Source organism: Lonchura striata, chromosome 29 (assembly GCF_046129695.1).
Source record: "Lonchura striata isolate bLonStr1 chromosome 29, bLonStr1.mat, whole genome shotgun sequence".
Lineage (NCBI taxonomy): Eukaryota > Metazoa > Chordata > Aves > Passeriformes > Estrildidae > Lonchura > Lonchura striata.
In genome coordinates, this window is record NC_134631.1 from 7,339,550 (window position 1) to 7,365,083 (window position 25,534).

At 49.7% G+C, this 25,534-nt stretch overlaps 1 protein-coding gene across 1 annotated transcript in view; it reads left to right on the forward strand.

Moving 5' to 3' along the window:
• The window catches only part of LOC110468027 (uncharacterized), a 619,922-nt gene that overhangs the window by 188,887 nt on the left and 405,501 nt on the right, over nt 1-25,534 (forward strand). The window contains 6 exon segments of the mRNA XM_077788935.1: nt 15,975-16,022; nt 16,106-16,648; nt 17,098-17,128; nt 23,996-24,152; nt 24,860-25,117; nt 25,178-25,398. Coding sequence (XP_077645061.1) covers nt 15,975-16,022; nt 16,106-16,648; nt 17,098-17,128; nt 23,996-24,152; nt 24,860-25,117; nt 25,178-25,398 — 1,258 coding nt within the window.

Genomic DNA, 25,534 nt, shown 5'->3' on the forward strand with positions numbered 1-25,534 from the left:
GAGAGGACCATGGTGACACTGTGTACGACATGGCACCACAGAGCCACAGGGTCACTGTGACACTGTGGGGCTGAATGGGAGCAAGGAGTGCATTGTGACAGTCTGGGTCCTGGTGGAACCACAGAGGTCACTGTGACCCTGCAGGGCCTTGTGGAACCATGCAGAGATTTGTGACAGAGCAGGACCTCGTGTCATAATGGGGCCATGGTGACACTGCAGGGTCCCTTGGAACCAAGCAGCCAGTGGTGCTCCTCAGGGACTCATGGATTGAAGGAAACAGTTTGGACACCATGGTGGACCTTGGGACCAAGAGGCCATTGTGACACTGTGGCACCAAGGAGAGCATTGCTGCCCTGGGGGCAAGGATCTGGAACCAAGGATCCACTGTGACACTGCAGGGCCTTGGGGGACAATGGTGACATTGTAATACTGTGGGGCCCAATGATCCAAGGGACTCTGTGACAACAAGGGGTCTCATGGAACCAAATGGACATTGTGACACTGGGAGGCCTCATGGAATCATGGAGACCATTGGGACTCTCTGTGGCCTCATGGAACCATTGTGACACCAAGTTGGCTGGGAGTGTGGATCTGCTGGAGGGTAGGAGGGCTCTGCACAGGGCCCTGGACAGGCTGGATCCAGGGCCCAAACCCAACAAGGTGAGGTTTAACAAGTCCAAGTGTCAGGTCCTGCACTTTGGCCACAACAACCCCTGCAGCGCTACAGGCTGGGGACAGAGGGGCTGGACAGCAGCCAGGCAGAAAGGGACCTGCAGGGACTGATGGACAGAAGGCTGGACATGAGCCAGCAGTGTGCCCAGGTGGCCAAGAAGGCCAATGGCTCCTGGCCTGGATCAGGAATGGTGTGGCCAGCAGGAGCAGGGCAGTGATTCTTCCCCTGTCCTGGGCAGTGGTTGGGCAGCACCTGGAGTGCTGTGTCCAGTTCTGAGCCCCCCAATTTAGGAAGGCCATGAAGGGGCTGGAGCATGTCCAGAGAAGGGAAAAAAGGCTGGGGAGGGCTCTGGAGCACAATTCCTGTGAGGAGCAGCTGAGGGAGCTGCAGTTGTTGATCCTGGAGAAGAGGAGGCTCAGGGGAGACAAGGTGGTGTCGGGGCACAGGTTGGACTTGATGATCTCCATGATTCCATGAGGCCTCCCCGTGCTCACGGGGGTTTTCTGTGCTGAGCATTGGCCTGGCCGTGTTCTTGAGAGAGCCTGGGCAAGGAGCCTGGAGCCCCCAGGCCCTGGCCTGAGGTGTCAGCGGTGCCCCAGCAGTGCCCATGGCCTGTCCCTGCTGCAGCCCCGGCACTGCCACCCCCAGGACTGTGCCCGGCCCCGAGAGCACTCAGGCCCTGCAGCAACACCAGGGCCACCAGGGCAGCGGGGCAGGGCCACGGGAGCAGCACTGGCAGCACCAAGTGCTGCTGCTCCTGGGCACAGCTGCTGTGCCAGCCCTGATCTGCCCCAGCTCTGCACACAGACATTGCTGCTGCAGCTCCAGAGAAGGCAACAAAAGGGCATCTCTGCAGAAAACACTGCTGGGACATCCTTAAGTTCCTTTAAAGCCAGTGATAGTACAACCCCTCATTGACAGAGTCTGTGGCCAAAGGCAAGATGAAGAGAAACAAAATGAGAAATGGCACAATCAATTACATTTTTTGTGGAAAATATGAAAAAAAACCCAAAGGAAAAAAATCCCTAAAACCAAACCAACAAGTATCAAAATGACTTTTATTAAAAGTTATTTGCTGAAATGGGCCAGCAGTTTAATGTTCCTGAAAGCATCCAGTCATCAGTCTCCTCACTGCAGCCTTGAGCTCCTGGTTCCTCAGGCTGTAGATGAGGGGGTTCAGGGCTGGAGGCACCACCGAGTACAGAACTGACAGGGCCACATCCAGGGATGGGGAGGACATGGAGGGGGGCTTGAGATTGCAAAACGCTGCAGTGCTCACAAACAGGGAGACCACGGCCAGGTGAGGGAGGCAGGTGGAAAAGGCTTTGTGCCGTCCCTGCTCAGAGGGGATCCTCAGCACAGCCCTGAGGATCTGCACATAGGAGAAAACAATGAACACAAAACAACCAAATGCCAAACACACACTAACAGCAATGAGCCCAAGTTCCCTGAGGTAGGATTTTGAGCAGGAGATTTTGAGGATCTGTGGGATTTCACAGAAGAACTGGCCCAGGGCATTGCCATGGCACAGGGGCAGGGAAAATGTATTGGCTGTTTGCATCAGAGCATTGAGAAAGCCACTGGCCCAGGCAGTTGCTGCCATGTGGGCACAAGCTCTGCTGCCCAGGAGGGTCCCGTAGTGCAGGGGTTTGCAGATGGACACGTAGCGGTCATAGCACATGATGGTCAGGAGGAAATACTCTGATCCAAGGAAGAAGATAATCAGAAAAACCTGAGCAGCACATCCTGTGTAGGCGATGTTTCTGGTGTCCCAGAGGGAATTGTGCATGGCTTTGGGGACAGTGGTGCAGATGGAGCCCAGGTCGCTGAGGGCCAGGTTGAGCAGGAAGAAGAACATGGGCGTGTGCAGGTGGTGGCCGCAGGCTACGGCGCTGATGATGAGGCCGTTGCCCAGGAGGGCAGCCAGGGAGATGCCCAGGAAGAGGCAGAAGTGCAGGAGCTGCAGCTGCCGCGTGTCTGCCAGTGCCAGCAGGAGGAAGTGGCTGATGGAGCTGCTGTTGGACATTTGCTGTGGCTGCACATGGGCACCTGTTCATGGATAAAGGACAAGGACAAGTCAGGAGAGGCTGCTTGGAGCCAAACCTGGGCCATTCCCTGCAGGCTGTCCTGCTGGGACTCACCCACCCCTGTTCCTGCTCTGGGAAAACCTTCACCCAGGTCCCTGCCTGAGGTCCAGTTGTGCTGGCTGAGTGTGCCAGGAGCAGTCAGGGCTGTGCCTGGGGGCTCTCGAGGAGCCATCCCTGCCCTGCTGCCCCGGGTTTGTGGCCATGTGGCAGAGGGACAAGGCTGTATATTCAGGATTTGTCAGGGGAATCACTCCTAATGCAGAAAAGCTTGGTACCATCTGCACTACCAAGTCTGGAGGACATGGACAGCAAGGAAAATATGTAGGGAATATTTTCCCTATCCACACACCATTGCTGGCTTTCTGAGGTCAGAAATCCCCAGCATTCCTGCTGCACTCAGAGTTTGCCACTGAGAGTTGAGAGAGGCAAAGGATTCCCTGTGGCCGAGGGAAGGTGAGGGGCTGGATGGGCTTGTTCCCCCAGCACTGCTCTGTCCAGCCCCCTCTGCTTCCCTGAGCATCTCCCTGGGCCTGGACATCCCCTCCTGAGAGGTGCCTTGTCCCTGCCAGCGCTCACAGAGCCCATCCCACCCTGTGTGCCCTGGGCCCGGCCCTACAGAAACCTGCCTGTGTGCAGGGCCCTGGCTGGGGCAGGCTCTGTGTGCAGCTGGGCAAGGGCAGCTCAGGAGAGCCCTGCTGGGCCCTGCAGAGGTGATGCTGCTGCTGCCCAGGGCTGAGGAGTGGCTGAAGGCCCTTTGGGAGGCTCCCAGCAGAGACACTGACCACCCAAAGTCACAGTTCTGGAGTCTCTGTAAATGTTCAAACATTCCTTTGATGATCCTGTGTGTCCCTTTCAACTCACAATGTTCTGTCATTCTGGGACTACAATTCCTGTTCTGCTTCTCTCATCCCCCCGCTGCCTATAATCAAAAGACAAAAAAAGGACCCTTGCAACAGTGTTAGAACAGTAAAGTAAAAACCAGACCTTTATTGGAAGTTTCCAGGTGTCCCAGTGAGGATGAGGCACACCCGGCCCCTGATTTCAACAATTCATTAAGGTTGATTAGTTATGATATTTAACAAGGACATTCAAAAGGATATTCACTTGTCCTAGTTAGACACCCCTGGCTCAACACATTGGTGTAGGTCCAAAGACCTTTTTCCCACAGTTTTCATTATCACTGCTGGCATACAAAACCCAAAATGTTCTTCTTTTAGGTCCTCACCATGTTGAAAAGACTACATAATATTCAAAAATGAATTTATACAGTCAGTTTATTTTTCTAAATTCTAAGAGAAACCATAAGGAAATGTACTAGAGTTAATTAAATATTATAGATATAGAGATATATAATAACAGTTTAATATTGTTCAGTAAGAGTTTAAGAGAGTTAATCAAGACTTTTATAGCAATAATAAAGGATTATAGTTTTCTAAGTATATAAATATAATCCTAGGCTTACCTTCTTTGGGAAGTGTCCTCCAGAGCTGTGCCCAGGCTGGTCTGGAGCTGGGAGCAGCCCTGCCCCAGCCAGCCCCTCTCAGCAGCAGCACCTGCCCTGCTCAGGGTGGCTCCTTCCCCCCACAGCTCCTGGCCAGCGCTGGGAGCAGCTCCAGGGCCGGCTGAGAGCTGTCTCTGGCAGGCAGCAGAGTCCCTGGCCCAGCACAGCGCCCTGGGCTGCAGGACCCTGCTCTGCAGGACAGCCCTGGGCACCCCTGGCTGCCCTGCACAGGAGATGAGCAGAGAATGCACTCACAGGGGCTGTGGGCATTGTAATGTTCCAGCTTTAGGAGATCTCTCCAGGAGCTGCAGCTGCATTGTCCTGCAGCCAGAGGTTCCTGTGCCAAGGGCTGGCAGTGTTTCTGCCCCAGGCACTTCTCAGCCCCTTCCCAGCCCTGACTGATTGAAGCTCTCTGTGTCTCTGTGCTGTGCCCGGGCTGGCTGCAGGCAGTGCCCCAGCCCTGCTGGGCTGGCAGAAGAGCTGCTCAGCAAGAGAAATGTGCTTTTGAAGCTCTGCTTGGTTACCAGGATCACCCTCTGTGCCAGGAGCCCGGCCCAGCTCAGCAGCACAGACACAGCACAAGGACTTTAATGACCCTCTGGGGCTTTGTGCTCAGGCCCTGAACATCAGGCCCTCAGAGGGAGCTGTAGAAACCTCTGGAGAACCCGAAGTCAGGATCCAACTCCAAAGTTTCTCTGACTTTTAATGGGTCCCACTGAGGGACACGACTGAGAAAGTGTCCCTAGGCCCCAGGCAGATCAGAGAACTGGAGGCACTGATGCCAGGTGGGGACAAAGAGAAGCCAAGTCTTGGTGCCCTGGGGCACAGCAGGGTCTGTGCCACCAAGGGCTGTGAGGAGACACCTTGTCCTGAGGCCCTGGGGCCTCCTGGCACAGCCCCAGCCAGGCTGGGCACTGTCACCCCCTGGTCCTGCCCTCAGCATCCCCCCCTAGCCCACATCCCAGTGGCCTCAAGGATCTGCTGGAAGGAGTCCCTGGGGAGTCTTGGTCAGGAATGGCCCTGGGGGCTCCTTCATGCGCCCAGGGACTGCAGGTTTTTCAAAGGACTTTGGGTTTGGCTTTGCTTTGGAGTCTCTGAGAGGTTTCTGCAATCATGGCCACAATTATCTGCTGTAATTAGTCCCTGGAGAGGCTTTGTCAGTAACAACACTCAGTGGGGCCCATTAATGCTTCAAGGTACTTCAGTTCTTTTAAGGTACTTAGTATTTCCCTTTTGCTACAGACTCTGTGAGAGGTTTGTGCAATCATGGCCCCAATTATCTGTATTAATGAGTCCCTTGAGAGCTTTGTACTGACACTCAGTGGAGCTCATGAATACTTTGATATTCTTAACTTTTGTAAGGTACTTTGGATTTTCCTTTCCACATTGAGAGTTGTGTCATTTGCAGTCTCTGAGAGGTTTTTGTGCCATCCTGGCCTCCAGTTCTCTCCTCCAAGGACTCTATTAAGAGCCTGTGGTATAGATGGACCTTTGTGGGTCCCATTAATGCTTTAGACTCCAACCATTTTGGGGTTTTCCTCTGACTTTGACTTCGGGAAAGGTTTGTGCAATCTCCTCTCAGGCCCTGAGGTTCCAGGGCTCAGCTCCAAATGCACCACAGGGCTCATTAGGATCAAGCAAGTCCTGAAAAAACATGGCTTTATCTTGATTTCCCTCTGCTCTAATGCAGTTCATCAGGAAGTTTTCTGTTGTGGTTTTGCTTCACCAATTTGAGATTTCTCAGCCAATGCATTAATTAGTGTGGTGGGTTCAGTGTTGGCTAATTACCAGTGCACTCAATAGAATATACTTACTCATTTAATGCTCTGAGATACGATTAGGAAAAAGGAAAAGTGGGCTCAGAACTTTAAAAGAAAAGTTTAAACTTCTAAAGAAAAGTTTATTAGTGGTAACTAAATAAAAGAGTAATAAGAATCAGAACAAAACTTTCAGAACACTTCATCTCTCCATACAACCTGACAATGTAAAGAAACCAAACCTAAAATTTTCTGTCAGCTAAGAGAGGGAAAAGTTACTCTTGTTAATGTTTGGAGACTTCTCCACAAGAAAACAGTTATCTCATGGCTTTTCATTTCCATGAATAGCAGCTGCCATGAAAAATCTGTAATTGCCAAGTCCCTCCCATTTTTTCAGAGCTTTTCCCACAGCTGTGTTTATAGCCCATGTTAAATTATGGGATATTAGTTTAAAGATGAGCTGTTTAAGAGCAAATATTCTCTTCACCTGTTTCTGAAATCATCTTCATTTCTGGGAAGAGATGTGATCTCTCCTTGAGGGCACAGGGCCTCATCGCTCTTTCTTTTCAAACTTCTCATGCGATCACAGCTACTGCAACACTTGCTTGCTTTAGCATGGGGGCCTTTACTGAATAAGTCATCTCTCCATTCTTTTTGTTATAAATGAAAAATTGTCCAGCCAAATTAATATGAAAAAATAAAATATTTATTTTGCTATTAGATTCTATCTAGCCAGCCACAAGGAAAGAACAGAGCTGAGCCCGGGGTTGGCCCTGGGTGTGCAACAAAGAGGTCAGCCTCAGCAGAGGTTTTCCTCTATGCCCACACACCTCCATCCTGGCACAAACAGTTTTTATAGGGAAAATTCTGCCTGAGGCCAAGACTTTGACAGTCAGTCTTTTCTTTTATTCAGAGTCCATATGTTAATGAGATTTTCTGTTTTGGTGATAAAGAAGAACAATTCAGTGTCAGGTGTTAGTTAATCCCCTGATGTAATTTACCAGAACACTGTATTCACATGTATCTGTCCAAGGATTTCCATGATATCCATCTTGGGTCATTCACACGACATCAGCACCTGGAGTCCCCCTATCTCTCCAGACATGGCCCATCTCCTGCCCAGCGACATCCTTTGACATGTAAATTTGGCTTCAACATGCACCAGGTTTCGCTTGTGAGGTGGGGGGGGAGTCCTAATTCAAATGTTTATACTCCAACAAATATTCAATATCACATACATCATATTAGAAATGGTGCAAATTATATCTACTACATAAGATTTTCAATGCCTTATAGGCAAAAAGAGAGTCTGATGTATCAATGACATCCTTCTCCACAGCTTTACCAGAGAATTCCAGCCCCAAGACCAAGGTATCTCCTCATCCCTCCCATGTGGGACTCAACTTCCCCTTCCCTGCCCTCGGTGTGTCCATGTTGCTCCTCTGTGTGCCTGCCCTGTGTCCTTTTCTCTCACTGGAGGGAGGATGGCAGCACTGGCAGAGTCAATATCTCCCGGGGCTGCAGATGGTTCCGTGAGCCCGGCCGGGCTCGGTGCTTGCGGCCGGAGCTGTTTTGCCATGGAGGTTTCTGCAGCGGCTGCGCTGGGGCTGTGTCAGGCTGGGCCGCGCTGGGGCAGGGCCAGGATCTCAGCAGCCAGGCCAGAGCCCAGCAGCAGCACGGCCGGGGCCGATGGCTTCTCCTGCCCTGCCCGCCAGCTGCGGGCGAAGCCCAAGGGCGGCAGAGCCTTGGCCGAGCCGGCCCGGCCCGGGGCTGCTCCTGGGGCCCGGCGGATCCTGGCCGGGCCCGGGCTGGCGGCGGGGCATGGCTCGGCAGGGCCAGATGTCAGCACCCGCAGCCACGGCCCGGCCTCGGCCCCGCGGCCTCCCCTGCCCTGCCCGGCAGCCGATGGCGCCTGGCGGCTCCCTGGGAAGGGGCCCGGCCCCACGGCAGGAGCCGCCCGGCCCCACGGCTGAGACGGGGCTGGGCCGGCCTCGGCACCTCTGTGGGGCCAGAAGGGAGAGAGACCCAGCCAGGCTTTCTCATCTGTAACTTGTCCATGTGTAGTGCTCATGTGCCCAAGCCCCCAAAACCTCTCATTGGGAGATCTCTGGCCCTCTGCAAGGTGTTTTCTAATAAAAATATTAAGCTCATGGTCTATGAAATTTACCAGTGGACAGGGCTAATCCATCCTGTCTGTCCTGGCTACTTTTGTCTGGGAGCAATCCTTGGATATACGGACTTTAGGAGGCCACATTTTAATTTTGGCCATGGACCATGGACAAGAAGACCATTTATATTCCACAGGAAAGAAGGAACAGAGCGCCAGTGTTTCAGGGGCAGATGAGAGGTGACCACTACAGTGCAAGGCCAGCCAGAGCTGGCTGGTTTTTTCCTAAGACATACCCTTGCATACAGGAAATTGTTTAGGGAGAATACCAGTTTTGGCAATGGGCATCTGAACACAGACGGTTCTTTCCCATAGCAAGTAAAGCACATATCCCCTTTGCTCCAGGAGTTGATGAGAGGCAGCCCTTGGCATTCCAACATCAGCCAGACCTGTCAGGTGACCCCTGGCAGGCCAAGCCAGCCAGACCTGGTCCATGTTCCCTCGCTTCCATGGGGCCCCACATTGTCCCAATGGTCCCTTGCTTCCAGGAGGACCTGAGGTGTCACAATGCCCCCTTGGTGACACCAGGCCCTGAAGGGTCAGAATGGTCTCCATGGTTCCATCAGGCCCCACAGAGTCATAATGGTCTCTGGGTCCATGAAGCCCCGCGGTGTCACCATGGCCCCTTGGTTCCATGGGCTCCAGTGGTGCCACAATGATCCCCTTGGTTCCATGAGGTGCCCACAGTGTCACAGTGATTTCCATTGGAAGGAAAGAACCGAGCCCCAGTGTGGCAGGGGCAGCCACCAGAGGCCAAGGCCAGATAGACTTGATGGTACTGGCAGATTTTGGCTGGGAGCAACCCTTGGATATAGGGAATTTTAGAGGTGGAATCCCAATTTCAGACATGGACACCCAAAGTAGAAGGTTGGTTCTTTTCCACAGGAAGAAAAGCACGGAACACCGGTGTTTCAGGGACAGATTAAAGGCTTCCAGCAGAGGCCTAAGCCTGCCAGACTTCTCTGTCCTGGTAGCTTTTGTCTGAAAGCAACCCTTGGATAGAGCAAATTTGGGAAGTGGAACCCAAATTTCAGCCATTTCTGTGTAGATAAGAAGGACAGTTTTTTTCCATAGGAAGGAAAGCACAGAGCCCCAGTGTTTCAAAGGCAGAAGTGAAGAGAGGTGGCTCTTGAGAGGCCAAGCCAGCCAGACCTGTTTGTCCTGGCAGCTTTTGTCATGGAGAGATCCTTGGATATATGGAATTTGGGAGAAGGAATCTCAATTTTGACCATAAACACCTTGAGAAGAAGGACAGGTCTTTTCATTGGAAGGAAACCACTGACCCCAGTGTTTTGAAAGCAGGTGAGAGGCATCCCCAAGAGGCCAAGGGCAGCCAAATCTGTCTGTCCTGGCAGATTTCACTGGGAGCAATCGTTGGATGTACAGAGTTTTGGAGGTGGAATCCCAATTCTGGCCATGGACGCCTGCTCAGGATGGATGTTTTTTTCCTATAGGAAAGAAAAGCACAAAATCCAAGAGTTCTGGAAGAAGATGAGATGTGGCCAGCCTTAGGCCAAGCCAGCCAGACCTCTCTCTCCTGACAACTTTCATCTAGGGGCTATCCTTGGACATAGAGCATTTTGGAGGTGGAATCTCAGTTTTGGCCATGGACACCTAGACAGAAAGAAGAGTTTTTTCATTAGGAAGGAAAGCACAGAGCCCCAATGTTTCAGAGGCACATGAGTGCCAGCCCTCAGGAAGCCAAGGCCAGCCAGATTTGTGATTCCTGGCATCATTTTTCTGGGAGCTATCATTGGATATAGGGAATACTGGAGGCAGATGCCCAATTTTGGCCATGGGTACCTGGTTGAGATGGATAGTTTTTATCCCATAATAAAGAAAAGCACATGGTCCCAGTGTTTGAAAGGCAGATGAGAGGTGGCCCCTGAGTGGCCAAGGCAGCCAGATCTGTCTCTCCTGGCAGATTTCATCTATAAACAATCCTTGTAATATAAGGAAATTTGGAGGAGGAATTCCAGTTTTGGCTATAGGCCCCTGGAGGAGAAGAATAGTTCTCTCCCATAGGAAGGAAAGCCCAGAGCCCCAATGTCACTATGGGACGTGAGAAGACATGATGGGCACCTTTGTGTATGTGACGGTAAAAGAAATGTAATTTACTTCCGACTCCAACATTTATAGTTTTCCAAAGGTGACAGTGGATTGGAGGGTGAAAGTGCCACCTCTCCAATGATACTGGACAAAACTACCGTCCATCAAATATCCCCTCCTCTATGAAGGAATGCAAAGCAATAAATTATTTACAGAAAGTTGCGTGAGAAAATTTGCTACAAGAATGTAAACTCAGAAGGTTTTAGAAAATCTTAAAATATCAGGCCGACACCCCAGTGCTTCAGGGGCTGACGAGAAGTAGCCCTCGACATGCCAAGGTCAGCCAGACCTGTCAGGTGCTCCCCAGGAGGCCCAGCCAGCCAGACCTGTTCCATGTTCCCTTGGTTCTGTGGGACCCCACAGTGTCACAATGGTCTCCTTGGATAAATCAGTCTCTGGAGTGTCACAATGTTCCCCTTGCTTCTGCAGTGTCACAATGGCCCCATGCTTCCATGAGGCCTTGCAGTGTCACAATGGCTTCGTGGTTCCACAGAGCCCTGATGTGTCACAATGGCCCCTCGGCTCCGTGTGCCCTCGCTGTGTCACAACGGCTCCTCTGTGACACTGCAGCTGCACAAGGTCACCATGGACCCTTGGTTCCTTGGGGTCTCTGAGTTCAAAATGGTCTCCTTGATTCCATGAGGCAGCACAGTGCCACAATGGCCCCTTGGTTCCATGAGGATCTGCAGCGTCACACAGATTTGTGACATTTGTCCTTGCTGCCCCTCACATCCCCCTGCCCCACAAACAGCCCCAGCCACCCGTGAGGGACAGGCCCTGCTGTGCCAGGCTGGGCTCAGGGCTTGGCCTTTCTGCTTCCCCCAGCCACCCCAGGCCTTGCTCAGCATTGCAGTTCCCTGCTCTGAGCCTTGGGCTCCCTGCAATCCTGGCCTCAAGGATCTGCTCTCACCAGTCCTTGGGAGCCTTTGGCAATCCCTGCCCTCAGTGGGGCCCAGTGATGCTCCAAGGGACTTGGACCTTTGCTTCTGACTCCTTGAGCAGCTTCTTCAGCCTTCTCTCAGTGCCTGAGGGTCCTGGACAGGGGCCCAAATCCATGTTGGGGATCATCAAAACAAAGAAAGCCCTCAGGGACGCTTTGTCTTCATTCAATTGTGTGCAAATCTCCAAAACTTGTGCAGCTGATAGGAGTCTGTTTGGAGTTCTTGTAAGGAGGAGGATTTCAAAGTGCACTACATTAATTTTATTCTTTAATCAAGTGAGTATTCTTTGTTTCCAGTTCAGAGAAGAGCTGATAGAAGCATTCCCCAGGTGACCTTGATGCTCACTGTCTCATTAGGAGGTCTGGGCATGTAGAAGAATGAGCCCCCTGAGGGCTGATCCTGTTTGGACAAGCTGCTCCTCACCCCCAGCCTCACCATGTCTGACATCGCCCACCTGGCACTGACATCCCTGTGCCCTGCAGCAGAACCTTGTCCCTGAGCTCTGCGGCTCCATGTCCCAGCCCCTTGCACCGTGTCCCACCTGCTCTCCTCAGGGCTCTGCCTGTACACAGGCCCAGGAGAAGATTTCCTGTTGGGAAAGAAAGAATGGAAAAGCCTGAGCAGGTTTCCTGAACAACAAACCCCACTCACGAGCCACCTGCTCAGTACAGGCTGCCTGGAATGGTGTCACCTTTCTACAAGGGACAGTGTGACCAGAAATGATCACTGGAAGCAGAATTCTTTGAGCCTCCCAGCTGAATTCTCTGTTCCTGTCCTTTCCCTGGATCTCTGTTGCAGATGGAAGCTGCTGGTGCCATCCACACCTTTAAACTCTCTTTGGAATGAAAACCGATGTTCCCACGTGATTTAAGCAGGATTTGCTCAATGTTTTTATAAATCTTTTGTGTTCCCCATGGAACAAAGGGGCCATTTTGGCACTGAGGGGGTTACATGGAAAAAAGGAGTCAGTTGTGACCCTGGGGTCCCATGGAACCACGGGGCCATGGTGACACAGCAGGGCCACGTGGATCCAGTGGTCCATTGTGACACTGTGGATCCAAGGAGACCATGGAGACACCCCCAGAACCTCATGGAACCAAGGAGTCCATGGTGACCCAGCGGGGGTGCATGGAGCCAATGGTCCATGGTGACACTGCCCATCCAAGGAGGCCATTTGGACACTGTGGAAGCTGATGGAGCGAGGTGGCCATTGTGACACCGAAGAACTTCATGACACCAAATATCCATGGGGACATAGCAGGACATCATGGGAACACAGGAACCGCTGTTGGCAGTGTGGAAACTCCTGGAACCAGGGGCTGCTGTGGGACTTCAGAACCAGCACAGCTGCTGCACCTTGTCCCCTGCCCTGCACAGCTCCTTGGGAGGCACGGCAGGAGCAACACCCTGGGAGCCTCGGGAATGCCCCTCTGGCATCCATGGCACATGCTCCCAGGGGCTGGAATTCCAGTTCCCAGCCAGGAAAAGATGTTCCTGCCCTTGAAGGCAAAGCTCTTATGGAAGAGCCAAAAGCCAAGTGGAGCAAGATCTTAGAGTGACATTTCACTGCCAGACTCCCTCACTTCACCCATGGTTGTTGTAGCTCATGGATTGGGAATTAAATCAGGGCAGGGTCTTTGGTGGGAGCAGCCCTGGGTCAAAGGAGGCACTGAGAGAGAAACAGAGCAGGCAAAGGAAGGCAGGAGAGAAAGGAGGTGTTTTGGTTTGGAAAGACAGGTGTCTGCTAAGGAAGGCAGGAGCCTCCCCTGAAATGGAAAAATGTAGACTCTTTCAGAATTGTCATAAATTTGAAATTAAGGGGGGCTCTCAGATAAAAATATGGGAGCAGGAATGACTGTTTTTTATTAGGGAAGAAAATAGAACTATAAAATAAACAATGCAGTAAACTGAAATAACACCGACAGAGTCAGAATATAACCCGATACCCTTTTGGACAGGGTACTTGCCACAGTCCAATTGGAATTGTGGGTGCAGTCGTCCAGGAGTGTCAGGTGTGGTTCTGTTGGAGAAGTGATCCTGTAGGAATGGGAGTCTTCTTCTGAAGAGGAAGAGGCAGCTGTTCCTATGGGAAATCCAATGCAGAAAAATCTGTGTTGGTGGGCCAAATCTCAAGACTAGATGCAGGTAGGAATTCTTGGCTCCTCCCTCTGGGCAGAGCATCTCACAATGGGATGTTACAGTTCTTATCAGTCATGCAGTGACATTCAATAGCCCATTATCAGCAGATGTCTCCTTTGAGGGAGGATTGATTGTGGAAGAGATAAGGAAAAGCTGCCCACTTAACACAGCACAACTGCCATACAGATGGCAAATAGAACACATCTTGCTTTTCAGTCTGGGACAGGAGGACACAAACAAAATCAGCTGAGAAGGCGGCCCTCTGAAAAGCAAATCAGAACTGATGGAAAATGAATGGGACAGAAATCAGTAATTCTGATCGTTTTATTTATTATCAAAATAAATCACACCCACCCAGCCCCACACAATCCTGATCCCACAACCTCAAATTTGGATCTCACTTCTCCCGATCACCTTCCAACCCCATCTCATCCTGTAGGCTGAGGAATCGAGTAATTTTGGCACTGGACTGAGGTGGGAACCAGCCATTTTGAGGTGGGATGTAGCCAGTTTGGAGTAAGACTCTGGGGCTTCCTGGGAGGTTGAGTCATTTTGAGGTGAAAGTGCAACCCACCTTGGATTTTGGAGTGCAAAGATATGGAGAATACTCCCATATATCCCCCAAGAACCCACAAATCCTCTAGAATATGTTCCCAAACAGTAAATTCCACCTCAAATACCTCTTAAATGGTGGGACTTTTGACATCTCTGGTCAATAATAATTTTAGTCATTTTTCAGGTGTTTCTAAGTGAAAAAGACGAATCAGAAGAAAATTAGGGCCAAACCAAAACCAGAGACCCCTTGAGCATCCCCTGGGCACTAGACTAAACAAACTCAGCAGAAATTAAACTTAACCCTACATAAAATGCCTTGAGGAAGATTTGCTCTTCCCACAAGTCACTTGTGATGGAAATGCAAATAAATCCCAAACATTAATGAACCAACAACAGAAGCAATTCTGTGGCAATTCCAAATTTCATCAGTTCCAGCACAGCTCCAACTCAGATGCTGGCGGTTCTAAAAAAAGAAATCAGGAAAATTTTCCCAATACAGATTATTAAAAGAATGGGAAAGGTCTGTGTACCTGTCACAAAGGTGACAGGGAGCAAGAAAATAATTCTTCTCCCCCCAAAGCCCATGAATTCAGGAGTTATTTGGGAATTTAGCTACTTGAGCTGGGCTTCTTGTAGGACTTTAGTAGCCTTGTGTTCCTCAGCTTGGGGTGAATGATCCTTGTCATTCTCGTTGGTATAATTTGCTCCCTTTCTTCCAGTGATTTTAACAAAATTAAGAGAGACATGGAAAGAAAGAGAAAAGGGGAGAAAGCAAGGGAGTGACAGGGACAGAGCTCTCCCCAGAAGCGGGGCAAGTGTGACATTGTCCCCTGTGTGCGTGGCCTTCCCAGGGTGGGGGTTTTACACCGGAGCCAGTTTGGGTAAGGGGGGTGGTGTTCACCCCCCACCCCGAGCAGGGATTGCCTCACTGTTTTAGGTTACAGTGTCAGATGTAATCAAAAGTGTTTTCAGTCCCCATCTCCATAAACTGTTATCAACAGGTGGGGCAGTGTTCTTTATCTCTTCCATGGCTCAGCCCTGATAACGCCCTCCAGGGCCATCTTCTCTTAATGGGCCATTGAGTGTCACTGCAGGACTGATAAAATTACATCATCCCATTGTGGGATGCTCCGCCCAGGGGGAGGAACCAAGCATTCCTACCTGGATATAATCTCACCATTTGCAACACCACAACCACCTTGCCTACTGGATTCCCAGAGGACAAGAACTCCATAACCACCACTGGACCCTCAGAGGAAGACCAGACCCTTCTACGGGATCACTGCTTTGACAGAATCACGTTCATCACTCGAGCTGGACTGCAGCCACCATTTCATCAGACTGCTACCACCACCCTGACCAACGGGGTGTCAGGTTATATCCTGACTCTGTCAGGTTAAGCCAGTGTTTCTGTATCATTGCCATGATCTTAGATTTCTTATTCAATTGTCATTCTGGCTTAGACTCTCCCCCTGGTTTGCCTTCAAACCTGTACAAAACTCACTGTACTCATCCCTTGTTTTCCTTCCAAAACAGGATTTCCTGTACCCAAATGTTCACCAGATGGAGGAGAAGGTTGCGAGGAAGAGGAAGATGCCCTGGGACACTGAGGCAGGTGAGGAGGAAGTCAGTGCCCCTTTCCCCCTCTCTCCTGCTCTATCTCCCAGCCCAGCCTGGCCCCCGGCTGCTGGACAGTCCCGCTGCCGGTGCCCTCCTGCCAGGGATGCACTGGGGGGATCTTCTTGCCCTTCCCTCTGGCAATGTGGCAAATCCCATCCGCTCCTTGTCCTTCCTCCCCCAGAGCAGGAGCTGAGGATGGAGACCAGGAAAGACAAATCCCTGCAGCAGAACCTCATGGAAGAAGCCGTTTTAAGCAACTCCACAGCGCAGGAATCCAACAGGGAGGAAAATCCCTGGAGATCTCACAGGAGGAGGGGCTGCAAGCCCAGCCCAGGATGCTCTGAGGAGGAAAGACCCACTCTGGGCCAGGAAGGTGGGCAGAGCTTCCGCCAGAGCTCAGAGTTGGTGGTCCCTGAACAGCTTCCTGATGGGGAGAAGCCCTACAAGTGCTTGGAGTGTGGGAAGAGCTTCAGGCAGAGCAACAATCTGAAACGACACCTGATGATCCACATTGGGGAATGGCCATACGAGTGTGGGGAGTGTGGGAAGGGCTCAGCTGCAACTCCCACCTTGTCAGCCACTTACACATCCACACTGGGGAGAGGCCCTACAAGTGTGGGGAGTGTGGGAAGGGATTCAGCTCCAACTCTCACCTTGTCAGCCACCAACGCATCCACACTGGGGAGAGGCCCTATGAGTGTCCCGAGTGTCAGAAGAGTTTTGGCAGCATCTCTGATCTCCTCAGACACCAGCGGATTCACAAGGATGAGAGGCCCTCCCGCTGCCCAGACTGCGGGAAGGGCTTCAAGCAAAACTCCACCCTCGTCACACACCAGCGCATCCACACTGGGGAGAGGCCCTACATGTGCCCCACTTGTGGGAAGACGTTTCACAGCAGCTCCCATCTCCTCCTGCATGAGTGGATTCACACTGAGGAGAGGCGCTTCCTCTGCCCCAACTGTGGCAAGGGCTTCAAGCACAAGTGCAACCTTGTCAGCCACCAACGCATCCACACTGGGGAGAGGCCCTACTTGTGTCCCCAGTGTGGGAAGAGCTTCACCCAGAGATCTCACTTGACGAAACACCAATGGAGCCACCAGTAAGGGAAGTCCTGAAAATTCTCCAGCTGCAGGAAGAGCTTTGTGCACTGCTCCAGTTTCATCCCCCATTGGAGGACCCTGTTGGGAAGAGCCCTGGTGATCCATGTTCCCTGTTATCCATGCTGGGAAGACACCTGTCCCTTTTCCTGCCCCTGCCAATGACCTGATATGGGATTGAAGGACATGAGGGTCTGGCCATGGCCCTGTCACTACATTCACTCCCACCTCAGGTCATTACCAGGGGCAGGAAAGGGACTCTTTCTCTCTCCCTGAGGAGACAGGTGTCCTTTCCATGCAGGAGGAAACACGTGGCCAGGATGATACAATTGATGGTGATGTAGTTTTCCCCTGTAAATAGTTATTCTTATCCCTTCTGTTGTCAATATTTTTTCTGTTTCTGTTTGTTCCTTATCTCATTGCTGTTCCCCGTAAATTATTCTTATTCCAGCCTGGAATATTTGCCTTTTGTGCTTTCCATGGTAAGTGAGAGGGCAACAAATGGCAGGGCAGTTTTAGCGGAAGCAGGAAATTGAGGAATCCCATTCCTGAACCCCGGCCTGTGGAAACCGAGCATCCCAGCTGGTGCCAGCCCTGGTGGCCATGACAGCAGCCTTGGGAGCGGGTCCCTGGCTGGGGCTGAGGGAACCTCTTCACTCTGGTGCCCAGGGACAGGAGTGGAGGGAGCGGCTGCAGCTGAGTCGGGGCAGGCTTAGGTTGGATCTCAGGAAAAGGTTTTTGCCCAGAGGCTGCTGGGGCACTGCCCAGGCTCCCCAGGGAAGGGTCACAGCTCCAGGGCTCTCTGAGCTCCAGCAGCGTTTGGACAGCGCTGCCAGGCCCAGGCTGGCAGTGTTGGGGTGTCCTGTGCAGGGCCAGCAGCTGGACTCGAGGATCCTGATGGGTCCCTCCCAGCTCAGCCAATTCTGTGGTTCTGGATCCATGACCCTGGGGATGGGAGTGCCAATGGTTGCCATGGCAACGGGCTCCAGGCCTGAGCTGGTGTCCATGGCAACCACCCCTGGCATGGGGTCTCCATGGAGCTGCCCAGGGACTGACCATAGCAACAGGGGCTGGGGATGGTTGCCATGGAAACTGACCATAGCAACAGGGGCTGGGGATGGTTGCCATGGAAACTGACCATAGCAACAGGGGCTGGGGATGGTTGCCATGGAAACTGACCATAGCAATGGCCATATTGGGATTTCACCACCAATGTTGACTGTTGTGACAGACTGAAGGAGATTGTTGGCTGGAAACATTTCATGTGTGGGGGAGGAAGGGGCAGGTCCAGCCCTGTCCTGCCCTGGAACCCCAGCACTGCCCTGCCCTGGAACCCCAATCCCCCCAGAGCCTCTATCCCAGCCCAGCAGTGTCTGCCAGTCCCTGGCACAGCACAGACAATGCTCCACAGCCACCTCTGGAGCCCCAGCCCAGCTCCTGAGTGACCAAATGACCCCAAGTCCCACCTGGGGGAAGGCCCAGGAAGACCAAGGGGTATTTAAGGCTGACCACAAGGCAAGCACATATCTTGACCCTACCTCCTCTTGGAATTTCCATCTGAACATTGCTGGAATCCAGGAGTTGGTAGCTGAGTGTGTGCTTCTCTGTATCTTATTGTTCTCTCTTTTTGTATCTACCTCTTCTATTTCTGTACTCTTGCCAGTATTGATTAACTTAAAATTGAACAGGCTCAGAGTTTGTGAAGTTGAATGGTCCAAGTCAATGCTTTGAGAAGTTTTTTTTGTTGATTGAATGCCATATTAAAATGTTTGCCAAAGTTTCACTGATTTTCTAAATTTCCCAGTAAAGGCTGTTTTGTTGTTTAGAGCTCCTGAGAAAATCTTGATAGTATTGCTCTAGTGCATCCAACTCAGAGTGTTGCAGATGATAGATAGATATGATTGTTCATAAATAATACAGCTAGGATGAGAACAGTTCTCCCAGCTAGCCAGATGTCACTTCTGCCCTTGGATGAATCCTGGAGTGAAATGGACTGTTCCATCTCACCCCCCAGAAGATGTGTGGCTCATCCCACACCTCTGTACCTGCCCCTAAAACATCAGCGTCTGTAACCCCATTGGCCCATGCCTTATCCCAGCCCACCTAGGAGCCCCTGATAAGGGGGCTCCGAGAAGCCATGCGGCCACTTGGAACCTCTTCCCGCTCTTGGAACCTCTCCCCTCTCTTAGAACTTCCTCCCCTCTTAGAACCTTTCCCTCCTTTCCTAGGGCTTCCCCTCTCCTAAACCCTCCTTTTGTCTCTCCCCTCCCCTGCCCTCTTAAACCCGGCCACATGCTACGCCTGAGAGCACGAGGCTCGGACCTTCCTGCACCCCCAATAAACCTCTTTCCCCAAGAGCAACCTTCAGAGATCTCTGCCTCCCTCCACCCACACCGTGCTGGAGTGTGGTCATCCCGCATTTAGGTCCCTGGGCTATTTGTTTTTTGAGTTGAAAAGACTAAAGTGGTTTCAGTGGTATAATATACACATTGCTTGTCAGGTTGAGATCAAAGCAGCTTTAGCTATAAGAGAATAGAAGATGTCTGCACTTGGCAAACTCTTATTTTTCCTCCACGTATGCTGTACATTCATCAAAGAGCGTCTTCACAAGAGATACTTTCAGCTGTCACCCACTCCTAAAACTATTGCAGCTGCCTTCCTTTCTTCCTCAAAAAGATAGAATGGGGCTTTTTTCAGCCCCAGCCACCCTTCTCACTGTGCAGAGATAGGGAATGTGCAGTGCCATACATGTTCCTCAGCCTGGGGACAGGTGCTCATTCTCTCCTGCCTCCAATGGTGTGAGTAACAAACTTGCAAGCAGGAGACACTAACAGAAGCAGGTGTCTCTCACTTTTTTTTCTTTTTCTCTCTTTTTTTTTGTTGTCACTTTCCAGTATTCTGTGAGCAGTAAAAATCCTTAAATATTTGCAGGGGAAACTAAATTTTTTGTTCTTGTTTTTGCTTGACTAAAAATCTGGGGGTTTGCCAAGATACAGATCAAACCAACAGCAATCACTGTCAGTGGGATTTTTTTCCATGTTGAAAAAGTTTAACAATTAAATTCCATCATTTACTCTGACATGTTGAGATATCAGTCACTATTGCATGGGCCAAGCACTTATTCTGGATTATATCTCCCAGTTATATAACCAAGTATTCCTTCAGTACAATGGTCTTTTTGCCAAAAGATTTGATGTTCCATAGAAGATGCAATTACTGTACAGAGTTTGTGCATAAAAACAAAAATCCTCAATCTCTGACATATGTATAGAGCTGACAAAGGAAAGAAATTCAGTATCAGAGCTGGGTAAAATGGCTCATGGTTCAAGTGGTTGTTTGTAATGCTTTTAATAAAAAAATCCTCTGCTGTTGTTTTTAAATACATGTAGTCAAATCTGGAAAGTTGAGCATAAGAACATAATGTAGCCACAGTAGGATAATGGACTGAAAAAAATAACCACTGAAAAGACTGAATAAAAAATAAACATTCCCCACTTTGTCCCCCAATTTTTCTGGAATTTTTTAAAGCTAAAAACTACAAAACCAAAATTTACAGAGCTATTTTTTCTGAAGTGTGGACTATACAGTAGTGATAATGAAAATGAGAACAAACCTCCTGGGATGGTTGTGCTACTTTGCCCTGCCAGATACAGAAACATTTCTATACTTTAAGTATTTTATGTTGCTTTAAATTTTATTTCATTTCTAGGGAACAACAGTACCTCAGGTCATTTTGATGTCAGATTGTATTTCACATCATTTCTGTATGAGGTGCATTTCTTTTCTTTGGATACTTCAGGAAAACATTATGAGGAGCCTGAAAATTGATTATATGAGCTGTGGTCAGGATGCAGCCTTACAGAAAAATCATGAGCACTAAACTTTCCTTGCCAGCAACAATTAAAATATGTAAACCAGCATTTTAAAGAGTTTGAGTTGAATGGTGATGACTTTAAATGCTTTTTAAAGATGGTGACAAAAGTACTTATGGGTATTTTCCCCTATACTCATACAATTCTGTGTCTTTAATGCACTGTAATCATAATAAATATTTCCAGAACTGAAGAAACAGAGCCTGAGAGCTTGTCCATCCTAGAAGTTTCTATTGTTCTCATAAATTTTTCTCTACAATTATCTCTTCTCTTGGAAACACTGTGACATAACCATGCTGCCATAATAAGCATAAGCAGTAGAAATCAAATTCAGAGCTACACAACTTATTTTACAAGGAGAACAGATAATGAAATGGTAAGTAGTGTCAATATACATTAATGGAAAAAATTGCCTAAGCCCTGCATGACTCTGAAAGAGCAAGCTTTCCAGTTATTTTCGAATATTCTGATCCACATGGAAAATGCAGAGAAGTCCTATTTTGCAGGGCTGATTTGCTTTGTATGTGAGCCATAGCAAGGTCAGAGTCCTTGGAAGGACACTGCTTCTTACCTCAAGATTTCTGTGAGCTTCTGCCTTGCTTCTGGCTTGGAAGACCTTGAAAGGCAAAGAAAGAAGAGGAAACCAGTGCACTTTTAACCAGGGGTGACTCAAGAGATTAAATCGCTGCCCACTGGCCATGCTTCACAGAGCACAAAGCGAAGATTGACTGCCCATGACGACATTTGAACCTTGTGTCATTGCTGTGAATCCTCCTGGGTGTACCTTGCTCCTTAGACTGAAGGCACTGTCATTGAGCAAGCTGGGGGTTAAAGCAGCCTTTTTATTTTGGATAGTAATTCACTAATACTTGGGGACTGAGAGGATTTGGGTTGAAGTACTTATTACAGCCTATTTCTGCCTTGGTGGAAGGAGGTGAGAAGTACAGAGTACCTGAAGAAAGGAAGAATTGAGATATGCCAAAGAACCAAAAATCTTGATTGGCCACCTAGAGCAAATCTCTGTGGGCTTTAGGAAACTGTGGGGTGGCTGCTCTCACCTGCTTCATGACTGGCCTTTCTTTTCTTGCATATTATTTTCATTTCTACTGTTTGTAGTGTTTTTTCTTGCACTTTGCTCCTTACTATGAATTAGTATGCTGTTCAAAGCTAAATATCAGCCAAATTGATAAAGATAGGTTATTTATATCTTCTCAGGATTTAAATGCCACAGAAAAAAGTTGGGGGACTTGAGCAGATCAAGCAATGTTTTACCCTGCAGCCCCATGTAAGTGACTAACTGCTTTAATGGCAGGTACATTGACAGCTTTAGTTTGGATATGGAGGGAAAATAGATTGTTTTTTGGAAGACACTGCTACTTTACTCAAATTTGCTACACTACAGCTCAAGGGTTAGAGCACACCTAGACAGTGTGACCATGCTGTAACTATCACTGTGTTCATTTGTAGTTTTTTACTCAGAAGTTGAAGCTTCTTCTTCTTCCTTTAATTAGCTGCATCTATCAGGACCTGTTTTGTTTTCTGCTATAAATTGTGGGTCAAATAAAAAGAAGGACAGATTTCAGGCAATTTGAGAAATTTTTCTTCTTTTATTATTTCTTCACACATATATATGTAGATATTGCTGAAGGGCAGCTATTACTGAAGGGTAGCTCAATCTTTTAAGACTAAATTGTTCCCTAGGAGTTGTAAAAGTGACTGTGTAAAGAAAACTTCAGCAATCTTTCCAAAGATTGCTAAAAAATTCAGGAGTACTCTGCTGCAAAATTTCAGGCATTTCAGGGCATTTTCACTTCAAACTTCAAGCATTTCTATGGACATGCTCAAGAGACAGCATACTTAATATATCAAACATCTCTGTTTGCAAAGAGTCTTTATTTCAGATAGAGGTATAGGAAGGACATTCTCAAAGATATAGAGGGTTACGTACAAAGAATGACATATTTCAGGCAATTTGAGAAACTTAACTTCTTTTATTAGTTTCTCAAACATAGATATTCAAGTATTATTTAAAAGCAGACAAGCAACTAGGGGAATTCTCTAAACTAAGGGTAATTCTCTAAACTAAGGGTTTAAACTAATCTAGTCTAAACTCTATTTCTCTACACTAAGGGTAGCTTTGCAAAATAGTTATATACTGCCAACACTAAAGGGCCTCTGGAATGAATGCTAAGAAACAAGTCTAATTAAAACTACAACTCACTAAATAACTACATTAAGTCCCTAATAGGCTAGGTTGCTGTCTTAGAGGTATTCCAAGCAACCTCCATCAGCTTCACTGTTCTTCTGCAAGGATGTGCAGGTGGAGCCAGTTTCTGCCTCTTTGACTTAGGCAACAGCACTGTTGCAAATGGAAGGTGAAGGGCAAGGCCACTCATGGAAGTGTCTGCACAACGAAACCATGTGATGCACCATCTTCCTTTCACAGGAGCAGGAAAGCAGCTTCAGGATTGCCACGGACAAATACAACAATCACAAAGAGTCGACGTTGCAGCAATCGGCTGCGAACTTCTCCATCAGAGCTTTGTGCAGGGAATTCTTCTCAGTGTTGGAGAGCATCATCCAGAGGCGAAAGTGCAGCTGAGCATAAGCCTCCATTGCCTTTCTGTGGGCATCCGGATCTCGGGCCAGGTACTCAAAGAGGTTGAGTGGCTCAACCTTTTGCATTGCTGGCGGCAAGCTGATCTCTGCAGGAAGCTTCTCGTTGCCTAGAACAAAATGGTCCAGGCGTTTCCATTTCAGGCAGAGCTGCATGTATGCCATGATGTCCTACAGCCGCAGTGGAAATTCCTTCCTGCGCCAGTAGACCGGTGGTAAGATGTTTAACACATGCATGACCAGAGTCTTTCAGTTAGAGGTGGAAAAACCTGTGCCGCTCAGCATGCATGTGAAGAGCTGCAGGTATTTCAGGTGCAACCTCTTACATGGTATCTGCCTGGCAATGTGCTGGAAGAATTTTGCCTCCGCCACAGCGAATGTCTCAGGCCATGCTGTTCTTGTGAGGATGTTGGCCTTGGCGGGCTGACTGCTCACAAGGTTACCGGAGTTGCCTTTCTGGGCCTCTAAGGGCTGGTTGACCACAAAGATGTCATAGTCCCCTTAGCACACCCCAAAAAGCATCTCCACCGACAGGGTCCTCTTGCCTCTGCTCAGCTGGAATTGGCAGGACCGGCTGCAGGGCTGAAACACCAAGTGCCATGAGTATGACTGAGGTACATGCAACCACGAGCATCTCACCATCTGGAAGAACTAGCGGGAGGTTTTCTCCACATCCAGGTAGGAGCCGGTGCAGAGTGTCTCCAGGAGGCTGCGCTGCTGCTTCCGCCGCAGCTCCTCCTGCGAGTGGTGCAGGAGGCACAACAGCTTCTCGCCCAGCTGCTCGCTCTCACACGTGCACACCAGCTCCACACGGACGCTGAAGGTCCTTGCTGCCGTCTGCCCTGCACTGCTTGGCTCTAGGTGGAAGGTGTGCCCTGGCGGGGGATTCAGTGGGACCAGCACACGGTACACCCCATCCCACTCATGGGGGCTCCAGCCCTCAAAGGCGCTGCCCACCCCGATGGCTACTCGAGGCACCGGATCAAAGCTATTGCTCACGCTGTACACAAAGACACGCGTGAAGCTCTCCATCAGCTCAGCTGTCACTGAGGAGCCTCTCTCCAGGTCCTCCACAGGCCACTCTATACCATCCACTAAAAGGATGTCCTTCTCATTCCCAGCATCTTGGGTGTCTTCTCTGTTTTCAATTCCACCACTGGCATTTTCTTCCCTGCCACCATCACTGCCACCTTTTTCACTGGCAGCCACATTACCTTGTTCCTCTTCTTGTCTATCATTATTCTTGTTTCCCTCCACATTCACATCAGCCTGTTATTCATCCTTGTTTCTATCATTGCCATCTTCTGCTATCACATCCTTATTTACTTCCTCAGGTGCAGGAAAACCACTATGGGCAATTTCATTCCCACATTGATTGCTATCTTCCTGCCCAGTCCAGTCTTTACTTCTTTGGTCATTGGCACGTCTGCTTTCCTGCACCTTCACATCCATGTATTCTTCTGTTCCATCTACATTGTCTTCACCTTCATTTACATCAGTGTTTTTGCCTGCCTTTATAGTAACACTATTGTTTTTTTCTTCATTTCCTTCTCCTTCTTCCTTTCCAGTGTCCTTGTCTTGGTCCACCTGTACATCCTTGGTTTTTTCTTCATTTGCTTCTCTAGATCTTCTTTATTTCCAGCAACATTGCCAGGTTCTTCTTCATTTCCTTCAGTGGTAGTGTCTCCTGGCATATCCCCATCACTCTGTCCTTCTTTCTTTAAGTGATAGCCATTGTCGACATCGCTGTCTTCCTTCACATCATAATTGCCACTGTTGACATCGCTGTCCTCCTTCATCTTCACATCATAATTGTCTTCAGTGGCATCATCCTTGTTGCCATCATCTGCAGCCACAGGACTGCCTTCTCTGTCATCTTCAGTGCCGCTGTTTTCTGCCTCCAGAGTCATATCTCTGTCTTCTTCACCTTCCTCTGGATCAGCGGTGTCTTCTTCCTGTTCAGTTATTCTCTCATCTCCCAAGGTCTTGCGGGAGCTCTGGTCCTTGCTGCTGCTGCTGGCCTCACAGCTCCTTCTCCTGCAGCCCAGCCACAGGCCCAAGAGGAGCAGGATGCCAGCAAGAACCCAGAATGGCCACTGCTGCAGGGCACCAAAGAGCATGGCTCCCCAGCCCTCATCCTGCTGCTGCAGGGGCCCCTGCTCCAGCTCCTGCATCAGCCGGGCCATCTCACGGTCCAGCAGCTCCTGACGCTCCCGCATTCTCTGGCGCGTGGCCTCATCCAGCCCATCCCCAGCTGGCTGGGGGTACTGGATCAGGCTTTGCACAAGCACAAACAGCAGTGACAGTAAAGCCATGGTCTGCAGGAGGACACACAGGAGGGGCTCAGTGGGGCCGGAATGGAGACAGTGAGGGGCAGGAGCGGCAGGGATGTGGTGGCAG